This window comes from Aotus nancymaae, unplaced genomic scaffold, assembly GCF_030222135.1.
Source record: "Aotus nancymaae isolate 86718 unplaced genomic scaffold, 86718_ANA_hifiasm-v0.15.2.pri h1tg000020l, whole genome shotgun sequence".
Lineage (NCBI taxonomy): Eukaryota > Metazoa > Chordata > Mammalia > Primates > Aotidae > Aotus > Aotus nancymaae.
This window is the reverse complement of record NW_026988432.1, coordinates 60,100,682-60,115,755: the sequence shown is the minus strand read 5'-3', so window position 1 is coordinate 60,115,755 and position 15,074 is coordinate 60,100,682. Positions and strand designations below refer to the sequence as shown.

The window sequence follows — 15,074 nt, the reverse complement described above, 5'->3', positions numbered from 1 at the left end:
TTTTTTAAATGTAATTGCTAAGCCGATATGAGGCTCTGAACATGATCGTATCTAGGCAGTGAGTCACCTGCCAATGCAAGGAAAACAAGACTGTTCTCAGCATGTATAATTTCCTGAGAAATCTTTGTTGCTGTGGCGATTTTGATGCTTTCACCTAAAAAAGTAAAAACATTACATTGTTACTAGCATAATTAATAAATGGCAAGTGTATGAAATGTGATGAGCACAAAGGTATCCCGGCTATAATTGCTCAGTTCTGCAGGCACCACAAAGCACAGCCTAGGAAGACAAGCAGCAGCCAATAGTGGTCAACACAGGGCCCTAGGAACTGCCCTGTTGAAACTCAGCCCCTTCTTAGCTGTAACTCTGGGAGAGTTACATAACTTCAATGTCCTCATTTGTAAAATGAGAATAATAATAATACTACCAGTCCGCTGTGTGGATCAAATGAGCTGACATTTATTAAGCACTTAGAACAGTGCCTGCACACAGGAGCACAATATAAGAATGTATTATATAAAATGAACATGCTGCAGGGTGATGCTTCGTCTTGGTTAGTACTTTTCAGAATTAGAACCTATAAACCACTGTTTTCAAGTCCATGAATAGTAGCATCTCTTCAGTCTGAAGTTCTTAGTGAATGGAATCAGTTCTTCAATCTGAAGTGTGTAACTGTATAACTTGCAAGTTATACAGGTAAATTAACAATTAAAAAGGAAAGAATTATTTTTTTTTATTAGAACATCTATTCTGACTTCCTTAGAACCTATAATATTTAGAAATCTATGTCTGATATGTGTATGTTATTAAGTACAATTTTCTTAACACTTCAGGTTTCAACGTGATATACTATTAATCATAAAATTTTGATTAATATAATTTTGATCTTAGGAGTTAAACATTTTGAACCCTAGGGCTGCTGTTTTAGCTGTTTGTCCTTTGGCAAGTTACTTACCTTCTCTGAGCTCCTGCTTCTCACCCGAGAAAAACAGAAAAATATGCACAGGTTGTTGTAATGATGAAATGAGATCTTGTAGGCAAACTTTTTTTTCTCAGAGCTAAATGTTAATAATGCAGTACCATGTTATTTTAATGGATAAGCAGTAAATCGTTAACATCAAAATATTAAAAGCCTTTTTATTTTCTCATTGCAAACCTGGCCAATTCCAGGGAGCGTTTCCTGGATCCTCCTTTCCCATCACCACTACTGCTAACTCTCATTTCTCTTCTCGTCTCTGTTATGTATGCTGAGAGCAAGAACCAGCCTCCCCCTTTTTCGGTCTCTTTTACTTAAGCCTTGTGCAGTGCTCTGTGCACTGTAGGATGTTTGCTGTGTTACTTCTTGATGGATAAAAAGAATGGCTACTATGCATTTTTTTTCACCAAATGAATAAGGAATGAGATCTAGGTTGAGTTCATGTTGAAGTGGAAAATCTAAGAGGAACTTAATAGGGAGTCATGAAGACGGCCTCTAAAATGTAGTGCAATATTCTGCTGAACTCAGAAATTTTGTAGAAAGACAAAAGAGCAGTGCACTCACATTATTTAACTGTGGTACCCTCAGTTAGTGGCTTAGCGTAGGATCCAGCAAAGCGAAAGGAAAGGAACAATTCAGACAAGCAGCAGCTATACCAGGTAAGTCGAGCAACCAGAAGCCAAAAGGGGAGAAGCTTGCAAGAGGTGTTATTTGTATGTGTGTGTGTGTGCATGGTTATGCAGAGGCCAACAAAAATTAAAAGCAAGAAAATGCCATTATCTTCCATGAGGAGATCATTGGAAACCTTTAGAGAGTGCTTTAAGCAGATCTATGGAAGCTGAATCCAAATGAAGAAAGATTCAGAAAGAATGAGTGATTAGGGAGTAAATGCAGCTGGTGGAGACCACTGGTTTAGGAAGAAGAGAGACTGGATATGAGATGGTAAAGTTGAAAGGCTCAAGGAAGGCATAAATCAATCAGAAAACGTTCCTGATCTTAAATGACAATTGAAAACAAATCACTGAAAAGCTCAAATAAAATTGCTCTCCTTTCCAACGGCGTTCTTACGCCTGACTCAGCTATCATCAGCATGAGAAAACTGAGATGCACAAATGAATCAAAGCCAATGGTTTTAATTTTTCCTAATAAATGAGTCATGTTAAAGATTGAGAGACATGGACTTGTATATCTTCAAAATATTTCTGAGCCCATTACAATAAAAAAATTGTTATTGAAGGGCTAACGTCTAAAGTTTCAGATAATTATGTTACCAATATCCAGCATCATACCAAAAAAAGAAAACACTAGGTCTTATTTATACATTTTAAAATAACTAAGAGGATAATCGGAATGTTTATAACACAAAGAAATGACAAATGCTTGAAGTGATGGATACCGCGTTTACCCTGATGTGATTATTACACATTGTATATCTGTATCAAAATAGCTCATGTACTCCATAAATATATACACTTACTATGTACTCATAAGAATTAGAAATGTTAAATTTTAAAAAAGGAAAAAGAAAAGAAAAAGGTAGGATTTTATAAAAAGTGATTTATCTGTTTTCTATCTGAATAGGTTCCTCAAGATGAATGGACAGGGTACACCCCTCGAGGTAAAGATGATGAAATTCCATGCCGAAGAATGCGGAGTGGCAGTTACATCAAGGCCATGGGGGATGAAGACAGTGGAGACTCAGACACAAGTCCCAAGCCTTCTCCCAAAGTTGCTGCGCGGAGAGAAAGCTATCTCAAGGCTACTCAGCCATCCCTTACAGAACTCACCACACTCAAGTAAGTAATCTTAACCCTGCACTTCCCATAGTCCAGGTGCTTGTATTGTCACTGAGGCTCAGATGCTGTGGCCCTTAGAGTAAGCGGGGCAGAAACATCCTGCAGGTGGAGCAGTGCAATACATTGATTGTGACTTTAGATCTGACGTCTGTACCCCAGTGCCTTTGTAGAGAGGGGCAACAGATGTGCTTATGAGGAATTCAGCTTATGATAAGAAGCAGAAACAATCCAATCTCTTCAGAAGCCATGCTGGATTTAAAACAATCCAGCATGGCTTCTGAAAAGAATTAAAATTTCTGGTCAATGAAAATATACATGTATCCCAATCCTTGAACATTTGCTCAGGCACAAAGTATACACAAGAACTTTTTCTTAAGACTCTTGAATTTTTCAGATAATTGACTAACATAATAGAGGAAATTTTTAGAGAAGCTTATAGAACGTGGCCATGCTTGAAAATTGAATATGTGAAGGTTCTTGACATACATTTTTAAACTTGGGCACTCCATAACGTCTTACAATTTGAAGGCCTTAAAAATGTTTTGTTTTGGAAAACGTTAAGTACAGTCATACAGCATTTAATGATGGGTTACATTCTGAGAAATGCATCATTAAGCTATTTCACCGTGCAAACATCATAGAGTACCCTTACACAAACCTAGATGGTCTAACCCACTACACACTTAGGCTATACAGTGTGGCCTATTGCTCCTAAGCTGCAAACCTATACAGCAAATTACTGTACTGAATGCTGTGGGCAACTCTCACAGAAGGGTATTTGTTTATCTAAATATATCCGAATATAGAAAACTACAGTAAAAATACATTATTATAATCTTATGGGACCACCATATTATGTGCATCATTGACTGAAATGTTGTTATGCAGCTTATGACTATAGTCCTTAATTGTATTTGTGCCGTTTGTAAACAAAGAACGGAGCTACACGAAACCACTGAAACTGATTATTTTAAGCAAGACCTGATTTAATTCTAAATGCTGTTTATAGATAGTAAATTCTTTAGAGTCTTGAAATGTAGAAATAGAATTCTGTGTGGACCTGGAAAATATATTACAGATAATTAGTATTTTTACGTGCCTTTGATTCCATATTTTGATGAAATAAACATTACTATTCATGAATTTATATTATGTTGCTAAATAAAATATTAAAAGACAAAATAAATAAAACAAAAAATCAAAGCAGTTAAGGAAAACAAACCCAATTCTTAATCAAGAGCACTGAAAAGCAGCTGACTGTTGTGTGATGGGAATTTATTTAAATAGCAGAGTATGTTGTATTTTAAAGAATCAGACAGAGAAAGCCTCTCATGAATTATTTTTCAAGGGTTCGTGTGGAATGATTCTGGATCATTTTAATCAAAAATTAATACCAATGAATCAGTAAATTAAGCCAAGAATAAAAACCCTCTTCTTTCTTCCTTTGGCTTCCGGTTGCCTTTCCTCTTTGCCTTTATTACTACCTGTGTTCGTTTTCAAGAATTGTCAGAACAAAGTACCAAAAACTTGGTGGCTTGATTAGATCTACAAAGACCCTGTTTCCAAATAAGGTAACATTCACGGATAGTAGGAGTTAGGGCTTCAATATATCTATTTGGAGAAGAGAATTCAACCCAAAACATTGCCACACAAGGTAAAAAAAAAAATGATCATAGAAATAAAAAATGGAAACAAGTCTTCATTGCACTTTGGCACACCTAGCAGAAGCTCAGAAAATTAAATGAAATGAACTGGATTTGTAATATAGCCAGTGGACCAAGGTGATATAAAATGAGGGAGGCCAAGGACCCTTCTGAAAAAATACCTTCTATGGACCTTAAAATATCTCTCCACTAGGCACAATGCTAGGTAGTCATGGCCGTGGGATTAACATCTTCCAGAAGATGCAAGAGAAGGGTTGCAAAGGCAAGAAAGTCACTCAGCGAATGTGACCATTGCAACCTCATGACGACCTAACGGGATCCTCAGGAGGTGGAAGGGACTCTGGAGGCAAACCCTTCCACCTCCTGAGGATCCCGTTAGGTCGTCATGAGGTTGCAATGGTCACATTCGCTGAGTGACACTCTGGGTCTTGGGTGATACGATACAGGAATTGCTCTTGTCCACAACAATACCCAGGTAAGATGAGAACAGAAAGACGCAGAGCCTTGAGGAAGATGAGCCGAGTGCTCTGAGGAGACTGAGGACAGGGGTAAAGGGTAGGGGCTGAAATCAACATCACGATTGTGCCCGGGCTACTCTTAGAGCGTCAGGATGTGGAGGATCACTCTGAAGTCACTGGAACTCTTGCTTTCTCATTTGCCTTCTTCACAATATGACCCTCCTCTAATATCCTGGACCATATTTTTATGCCCACCATGTATTTCTTTTACTGCTCAGACATTTTCAGAGCAGAAAGAGGCAAACGTGCAAATGACTGGTAGGCTGATGGAAGAGGGTCAGTTCATTCAGACGGTGAAATTGTTGAACCGGATATGAGTTAGTGATTGCTATTTCCTCCCTCCATACTTACGGAAATTCAAATTGGTGACAGATGGACAGGGGGACACCTACTGAACTGAAAACATTTTACTTGGGATGGAGTTTCCCCAAACCATCTCTGTTGTCTCCTATTCTTTGGCAGGAAAGAGAACTTTTTTTCCTGTGTTTATGTAAGACGGATAATGTGCCAACATCATAACAAGGTTTGAAGGAAACCCAGCTCTTACATTAGCGTGAAAACTCAATCATCATGATTACGACCCACAAAAAGATCACAAGAGAACCTTAGACAACCATCCAAACATATCTCCCCTCCCTGGGCTACCGTCACATCCCCTAGAATCATTTCTCATAGTTCTACTTACCTCCATTCGTTTCACACTCACTATTTATGAGTTCCCTTTGTCATTACAGTCAATGCATTAATCCTCCATCATTTTCAACTGCATACAATTGTTAGTGACCTCTAGTTGAACCAGATTGGCCATGCACAGTGGCTTACACCTGTAATCCCAGCACTATGGGAGGCTGAGGTGGGCTGATTGCTTGGGCCCAGGAGCTCAAGATCAGCCTGGGCAACATGGCAAAACCCCATCTCTACAAAAAATACAAAAATTAGCTGGGTGTGGTGGCACACACCTGTAGTCCCAGCTACTTGGGAGGCTGAGGTGGGAGGATCACTTGAACCCAGGAAGTCGAGGCCGCAGTGAGCCATGATTGAGTCACTGCACCCCAGCCTGGGCAACAGAGAGAGACCCTGTCTCAAAATTAATTAATTAATTTATAGTTTAACCAGATCGAAAGGGATACAAAATAAAAAAAAGGAAAATACACCATGGAGGCTGAAATTCAGACATGACATGACTCATAATCAATTCTGTCTTTCATTCCTTGATGTTTTGACTGCGGATCATTATTTTTCTAGAAGTTTGAAGGATACAGTCCCTTACGAGAAAAAAGATCCCCATATCCTGAAATTCTAGTTCCTCAAAAAAGAAAACTATATTTATGTTCCTACTTCTTTGACATTTAAATCGATTTTTTTTTCCTCCTTCCTCCTCAGCAATTCACAGCTTTAGGGATGAATCATAGCCCTGAACCAAGATAACTAAAATTAGGCAAGTGAGATTGGGGCAACATTTTGTTTGAGGTTTTCAACTCCCATCTTCTCTCAGAAATGTTGGAGAGAAGGCACTCCTACACTTTCTTACATTGTTTTTCTCTTTTCTTTTCTATTTTCCAAAGGCATCTTGAGGGTTTATTTATGTGGGTGGTTTTTCATCAGCTGCTTAGTGTTAGTTATTGTATCCTCAAACATATAAGGCCTAAGGTCAGTTAAACATTCTGGTGTTAGCAGTAGTTTTGAGACAATGAAGTCCATCTTTGGACCAGCAAAACCCCTCCTATAGCTACTCTTGGAAAACTATTATTTCAGTCACTTTCTTCTCTTATTTCACAGCTATTAACAAATCGCTCCACCTCATCATTAGCTTTTCCTTCTTCCTTACTTTTTAGCTGACAATAACTTTGAAATGGCATATCACCCAAGAATATTAGTATTTTCAAAATAATGCCTTTGAATGTTTAACAGTAAATTTCCAGGCAAGTAGAGGAGATATTTAGGGGCCAGAGTTCCTTCAAAGCGTGTCGTTGCAGCCTTTCAAAGCATGTCATTGCAGCCTGGTACTGATGAAGAACTTAAGTCTTTTACTTGGAGCTGCTATTTATTCTAGAACTGAGACTACTGCCTGCTACCATGATTAGTTAAAACTAAGTCCAAATCCCATCTGGGACTTGTATTCAATACACTGCAGAAAGAACATTTTAAAAATTGCACTAAGTGAGGTGTCATTTAAAAGATTCTGAAGTTAAATTCAAATATCTATAAATCCTACCTGAATAATACTTTTTTTTTTTTTTTTTTTTTTGAGACGGAGTTTCGCTCTTGATACCCAGGCTGGAGTGCAATGGCGCGATCTCGGCTCACCGCAACCTCCGCCTCCTGGGTTCAGGCAATTCTCCTGCCTCAGCCTCCTGAGTAGCTGGGATTACAGGCACGCGCCACCGTGCCCAGCTAATTTTTTGTATTAGTAGAGACGGGGTTTCACCATGTTGACCAGGATGGTCTCGATCTCTTGACCTCGTGATCCACCCGCCTCGGCCTCCCAAAGTGCTGGGATTACAGGCTTGAGCCACCGCGCCCGGCCCTGAATAATACTTTTAAGTGTCTTAATACTTCATCTCTTTATCCAAGCACTAAGAAAAATTATTCCTCTGGAAGAATTAGTCAGTCTTTAACATTACAGACTTTGAAACTCCTCTGAAATTGAGGAGAAGGATCCCAGGCTGTTGCAAGAGAGACAGTCAGAGCTCCTAGCAATTTTGATAAAGTGTCTAACAAAAGGCTTCAGGAAGATTTATTTTCAATTCTAAATGCCTCGAAGGCAAATAGTTTTTTATTTTCAGGATGGTTCATCCTCTTCATCTTCATTTCTTCCCCCTGGCCCTGAACCTTTTGTTTTTGTTTTAGATAAACTGGAAAAATTTAAATTTAAAATTTGAAAAATACTAAGTAGCTGTGTGCCTTTTGGCAACTAGATTAATGTCTCTGAACCTCCTCATAAATGAGAGTCTCTGTTTCTTAGCATGGATGGCACCACTTAGGTGGCTCTCCCTACAACTCCTCCCACCCCCAAGCCTGTGGCAGACAGCATTAGCCAGTCCCAGCACTGATGGATCCCATCACCCTACCCATTGAGAACAGACTGAGCCCCTGACCCAGTCTCAGTGCAGTGCTCCAGCTACCATGATTCATCAACCTAATATGCCCACAGGTGCGTGTCTCCCATGAACCTTTGAGGGCTGACGTGTATAATTGTAAGAACAAGGCACGATAGAGTGGCAGTTCACTGTTTAAAGACAAAAGGAAGTAGTATTAGTAAAGAAAATAATTTGAGAAGAGGTAGATGGAGTGTTCTTCAACTTTAATTCTGGGTATTTTAAATGCATTGATTTCTACCTGAGGAACACAAAACCATAGCCTCTTGCTGGGGTCTCTTTTGTTGTTGTTTATCTTGCATACGTTTTTTTCCCCTTTTTTCCTCCTGGACATGCTGTGTCCTTGCCTGTTCCTCACGTTATACATGCCCCTCCTACCTACCTACTGCTCCTTGTTCTCCTTTCCTTGCTAGAGAAAGAGGGAGATGGGATGAAGATGGGAACATCGCTGTTTTTCTTCAGAGATGTGAACTGTATTGTGAACGTAGCAGTTTGTATCATCCCATCTCTAAATAGTATGAAATGTCTCTGTTTTGCCTAAATGCTTTTTCATTTCTCTCCTACCTATTCCTCCTTATCATTGTAATGTATAATAGCAAATGCTCCTCACAAAATAGGGAGAACAAGAAAACACAACCTGTCACTACAAAATTGTGAATTTACATCCTTAGTGATCAGTGACATAAACTCAGCGTTGTGTCCCATTCTTCCCTGACTATAATACTTTCTTCTATTATCCTCTGTCCTTCTAACTCCCACTCCCACTTTCCAAAATAAGAAGAAATGCAAAACGTTTAAAACAAGGAAAGACAGCCGGGCGCAGTGCCTCACAGCCTGTAATCCCAGCACTTCGGGAGGCCAAGACAGGTGGATCACAAGGTCAGGAGTTCAAGACCAGCCTGGCCAAGATGGTGAAATTCCATCTCTACTAAAAATACAAAAACATCAGCTAGGTGTGGTGGGTGCACCTGTAATCCCAGCTACTTGGAAGGCTGAGGCAGAGAATTGCCTGAACCCGGGAGGCAGAGGTTGCAGTAAGGCAAGATTGTGCTACTGCACTCCAGCCTGGTGACAGAGCTAGACTCCAGCAAAAAACAAAAAAACAAAAAAAAGAAAAAAACAAAACAGGGAAAGTCATTCTTGCTAACAGACAAATTATCACTTGCTCATCTACAAATTATCTAAATACCTTTCAAATCTTTTTTATAAATAAGCTTGATTTAAAAAAAAAAAAAAACCTAATACAAGCAATCACCTATTATATTCAGCCCCAGATCACCACTCCTAGTTTTTAAAAAAATGTTCCTTCATTGGAATATGAATGCCCTCCTCCAAATGATGTGGGCATGTGTGAGTATTATAGTCTGTACCAAATCCTGGTCTCTTGCTATATAATTACTCTTTAGAAAAGCCTGTGTTGAAAGGAAGCCTGCATAGACTGAAAAGTCTTTACAATGATCATGACTACAGAGAAGAGAGAACTCCTTGTGTGTCTTTAAAGGAGGCGAAAGAATAAAAGAAAGTCCAGATACTTTCAAGAGAGAAGGAATGGAAACATTTTTAAAAGTAAGAGTCAGGGGTTGAGGGAGGGAGAGCATCAGGATAAATAGCTAATGAGTGCTGGGCTTAACACCTAGGTGATGGGTTGACAGGCGCAGCGAATCACCATGGCACACGTTTACCTGTGGAAGAAATGCACATTACCTATGCACATCCTGCACATGTATCCCAAAACTTAAAATAATTTTTTTTAAGTAGGAGGGATATTTACATTTTAACCAGGTTCTAAGTGCCTGACTGCATGCTATGGGCTTTACATACATGTGTTTTCTTTTGATCATCACAACTCTATGCGTGCAACTTTGCCCATTTTACAAATGACAAATTTGCGTCTCAAAGAGATTAAATAACCTTTTTAAGGTTACCTGGCAATCAAATGTCAGAGCTAAGATTTGAGCCCAGGTGTTGAAAGCAGAAAAGATAAAAAGCTGGATGGAAAGTTGAACTTACTAAGACTGCAATGATGAGCTATTTGAAAGATGTTTAATAATGGCGGGGAAAGGAAGATCAACTGGGTGTGGACAACTGAGGAGTGGAACCCAGGAAAAACAGACATTCAAAACAGAGAAGGATGGATTTGAAAGGGCGTCAGAAGCCTGCAATGAAGTGAGTTCTGAGTGGAAAGTGTAAACCTCAGACATGCAGCTGAAACAGGAAGGATCTTGAGAACATCTTGACTCAGGCTTAGCCTGGGGGGCAGGAAAGACAGACCAATGACCAAAGGATCGGAGCTGCCAAAGACACTGGCTGACAGAGAACACAGGAAGAAGGGACAGCCTCTTAGGAGCCTGGGTTCGGCTCTGTGGAGACTAATACAATGATGGATCCTGGGCATGTATCTGTTCTGTGGCTTACTGTGTGTAACCTGAACCTTCAAAGGATGGCAGACCAGGTTTGCACCCTTGACAGCTGGCTTCAAGGGGCTATATAAACAAAGCCCTAAGACAGCAGAGAGAGGGGAAGAGAGGAAGGCCCTGGCTGAGGGTTCTGGAAACAAAGACTCCCCACTTCCTTTAGGTAGTGCTGATCTGAGATGCTGCCCACTGTCTTTCCAGGAAGACTTCTTTTTACAGAAAGATTCAAAATTCCTTTGTCTTGTCTGCCTGCCACCTGCCATTTTTTCCATTTAATATCTATGCTCCCGTTAAAATGCAGACAACGAGGTAAAGAGAACACCCGAATTACAATAAGAAATTATATTCATGCAATCACTCACTCACTATTTATTCATGCAACAAACATTCAGTGCCCTTAATAATTTAAGTACTGTGTGCATCATTTATACCTTGGTTTCAATACATTCACTAAACGCTTTACACACACACACACACACAAACACGAGTCTAAGAATGGCAAAAGCAGGCACTATGAAGAAGAAAGGAACCTAAAATTCAGAGGCTGGTGTTGTTAAAGTTGATAGTGTTGGTCAGAATTATTTTCTGATGAGAAAAATCTACATTACCTGGCATAGGAAAGGGTTGTGGTTTTTTGTTTTTGTTTTGTTTTGTTTACAGGTTGCTATTTTGTCGGCATAGTTCATTATTAGCTTTTCTTTTGCTGTATCATTTATTATTAAAGAAATTCTTCTTATGCATGCAGATGGCAGGACATTTTGCAGGAATGAGAACGCTTCTTTAAAAGGAAGCCTAGGCGGACATATTAGGAGCTGCCTCTAATCCTTTTTAGAAGCAGGCTGGGTGTACGTCCTAAATAAATGTATCTTTTCAGAAGATGCATTTGAAATAGCAAAACCATCAACACTCCTATCTATAAACCAGGTGGAAATGAGATCAAAACTGCAGGCCAAGGAATTTAGGTTAGCTACAAGGAGGAACTTCTAAGTGCAAAGTTATTAATTATCAAATCAATTAATTTGGAAATTGTTAGAGAAACCTTCCAAGGCCTCTTTTGAAACAAGCCGAGTTATATTTCTCTGAGACCTTTGATAATTCTGCTTCAGCAAGACAGACAAAATATCCATATATGATCTTTCCAGCCTAAGGAGTCTAAGATTCAGCAGAAGATCCGCAGCATCATCTGATCGTGTGCATTGATCTTGTATGTTCAAGCTAAGTGTGCAGGAAGAAGAGATCTCAAGGCACCCACATAATGCAGTACTCCCTAAATATATTACTTCCCTTCCTGACATTTCTCTTTCTATCAGTGGAATGACCATTTTTTAAATACAGTCTTGAAACTTTGCAACTCACCTCTTACCTCTTCCAGCTTTAGGGCTTTACTGTTTTTCACTTGAGTGACTGCAATAGACCAATTTGTCTTGCCGCGCAACCTCTGCTCCAGCTCCTTCTCTAGACTTTCTACCAGGTTGCTAAAAAGTTATCTCTGAATCCCATTTTGTCTAGCCACAAAGTCCCAAATGGAGCATTCAAAAGTGTCACAGTAAGACTCCATTTTCCTCTTGCTATTCCCTCACAAGCATAGAACACTTGTATGGAAAGTAACATCAAGCCAGTTCAACAAGCCACTGATTGTTCAAGGGTAATTATGCAGATTCAAGAGGGTGTAGCGCACTTAGCACAGTCCCTGGCACACGGTAGTTCCTCCATATATGTTAGCTATCACCATCATTATTATCGGTTTTGGCTACTATGTGCTAAGCATTGGGATATATTATAGTGGTCAGGATTCCCAGTTCAACAGAACTTATGATCTAATGGGGGAGAAGTGAGAAGAAAGTCTCCATTCTTTTAAATCTTCCTCTCAAATTTAACCTCTGGCTGTCAGCCGTTATTTCTTCCTTCTAAGAATTTCTGAAGCATTGTGTTAGCATTTCTCAAGGTAATATAGTCTTCTTAAGCAGTGGTTTATTTTCTCTGTCCCTTGTGTAGAAGGAGATTCAATGCTATCTGAAAGAATGTTTTTGAAGCAGTTGGCACAGAGTCTCATCCCAGAGGGGATGTTGACCAAATGCCAATGCAACATTACCCAATCCCTCTATGCCTAACGTGCCCTGAACAGTACCCTCCATGAGTAGCTTTAACACGCAGTGGTTGAGTTGAGTTGCCATCTCACATCTGCCCGGCATCCTTTGACTATGTCTGTGTTCTCTCCAATTCTTCCCCCACCCTCTGCTTCTGAATCTGTGGTTCTCTGAAAAACTCCCTGTTCCTTCTCAACCCTGCTTTGCATTGCCAGCCCACCTGGAGGCTGGGAGCTCAGTCTGGCAGGTACACATTAACATGTTAAAAATATCCACGCAGCCATCCCTAGTATTGTTATCCACTTTGAACATTAGCATATTCCCTTCAGTTCATCTAGGGAATCCCAGTTCTTTCTAGTTCTATGAGGGGCCAGGGAGTACCAGCATCAACTAGTCCTTTTGAAATTGGGAAGGGTCCTCTTCAATGATCACATTAACTACTCCAACATTCTTTAAAAATTATTTGTGGCTGGGCGTGCTGACCCACACCTGTAATCCCAGCACTTTGGGAGGCTAGGGCAGGTGGATCACTTGAGGCCAGGAGTTCAAGACCAGCCTGACCAACATGGCAAAACCCCATTTGTACTAAAAATACAAAAATTAGCTGGGTGTGGTAGCACGCGCCTGTGATCCCAGCTACTCAGGAGGCTGAATCACTTGAACCTGGGAAGCGGAGGTTGCAGTGAACCAAGATCTTGCCACTGCACTCCAGCCTGGGCAACAGAGCCAGACTCTGTCTCAAAATATATGTATTTTGAGGTTCACTGCAACCTCTGCCTTCATATATATATATATATATATATATATATATATATATATATATATGAACCCACATAAACCAATGAGGAGGAAATATTTATCCTGATAGCTAGTTATATTTTAATTTTCTTCCAAGCCTATTTTTTTAAGATAAATAATTGTAAATAACAGTTATCAAATAGCGTTTTTAGTACGTCTCATAAGATCCTCCCAATGGTGTCAGAAGAAATTTAGATTTGATTTTCAACCAACACTTTACTGATACACCAAGGCTTTCTCATGTTTGTGAGCCTCATGACGCAGAGCCTGGGTCTTCAGCTCCAGCCCTCCACTTTCCCTCCAACTTCTCCTCCCACGGACTCACAGAACTCTGAGGACTTTTCCCTGAACAATCTGGGGACTCTTTCCACCATCTGGACATAGTTCTTGACTTCCAGCTCAGAACCTTCTTTTAGTTCTTCAGGACCACAACTCTTTCCCAGAAAAAGCAGAGCTGAGAGCTCTCGGAACAGATCCAGATTACCAACTGCATATGAAATTACCACGACTTCAGCAGCGTCACTCCTGTGCCAGATTTCAAGAGAGATGGACATTGCTGTGGGTACAGCGCCTGAGAAGACTGGCCTGATCCTGGGGTGTGTGCCTTCAGAACCTGGGTTTGAAAAGCCAAGCTGGGACCACTTTCCATTATCATTGCCTTCTCCACTCAGTGCAGAGAGATTGTGTTGGAGTGAGAGAAGCTGGAGATGAAGCTAACTGGCCATGCTCATCTAGCCCGAGACTGCATTTCTTCACTGAAAGGAGCCACTTCACGATGCTGGGCAGGGTCCAGTCGTCCGATGAAAGCCAATGGGGGACATCTCTTCCCAACGCTATGTTTTTTGTCATTCTGGGAGCCTGATATTGGCCATGATGGGAAAATTTACACCATGGAAATCAACACTCTCTACCAGAGCTTCTTCCTCCCAAAAAGTCAATTTCTAAACATTTACCACTTTACCAGCACATTATCTTGGTGTAGCCTTTCTTCAGAGATAGAATAAATGAAAAATCTTGGAAGTAAAACCAGAAGGAACCTCAGAGATGATTCCAACTATTATATTACGATGAGGATATGGAGGCCCCAGGGAAAGACGTGGCTCTCTTAAGCTCTTCAGCAAGGTTTAGGACCCAAGTCATCTCACTCTGAACCAAGATTTCCTTCCAGAGGAATCAAAGTTTTCAGGCTGCTAACTGTCCTGAGGGAGACAAGAGAGCTATAAGCCTCTGTCTCCACTGCACATCAATGATTAAGTGCCCCCAAGAGCAATGAAAACAATTTTGTATAACTGTTTGTAAGTTTTGAAATTACATTATGTATGTACCTCTAACTAAAAGTGCTATATTTTTTCAAAAATATGGAATGAAAGGAGGAAGGGATGGCTTCATGAAAAAGAAAGGATTCCATTTGGAATCTAAATAATCACTGAGAGGCAACAGACTAGGGAGGAGGAATTTTGTCTCAGTATAAAGAAATTAAACTGACTGATGCATTAGAAGAGTGTTTAAAACTGGCAGGCCATCTTTGGATAGAAAGTGAGAACTTTTTTGAGTAAGATTCTTAAATATCCAGAGAATTCATTTTGTCTTAATACAGTGAGCAATAGGAAACCACTGATAGCCGAGCCAGAGAATGAAGTGATATAAGAGTTGTTTTAGAAAGATGGCCTGTGTGGCTTGGCATGGTGGCTCACACCTGTAATCCCAGCACTTTGGGAGCCCA

General features: G+C 40.1%; 1 protein-coding gene and 1 non-coding gene across 18 annotated transcripts in view; one reads left to right on the top strand and one right to left on the bottom strand.

Annotated features, from left to right (window-relative positions):
• Positions 1 to 15,074, top strand: part of DLGAP1 (DLG associated protein 1) — a 989,022-nt gene that overhangs the window by 680,996 nt on the left and 292,952 nt on the right. For all 17 annotated transcript variants that reach the window (XM_064379376.1, XM_064379377.1, XM_064379375.1 and 14 more), the window contains one exon: positions 2,558 to 2,772. In XM_064379376.1, coding sequence (XP_064235446.1) covers positions 2,558 to 2,772 — 215 coding nt within the window. The remainder of the gene's footprint in view (positions 1 to 2,557; positions 2,773 to 15,074) is intronic.
• Positions 5,444 to 5,547, bottom strand: LOC135276158 (small nucleolar RNA U13). The gene has a single exon (XR_010343721.1). It is a non-coding gene; the product is annotated as a small nucleolar RNA U13 (small nucleolar RNA).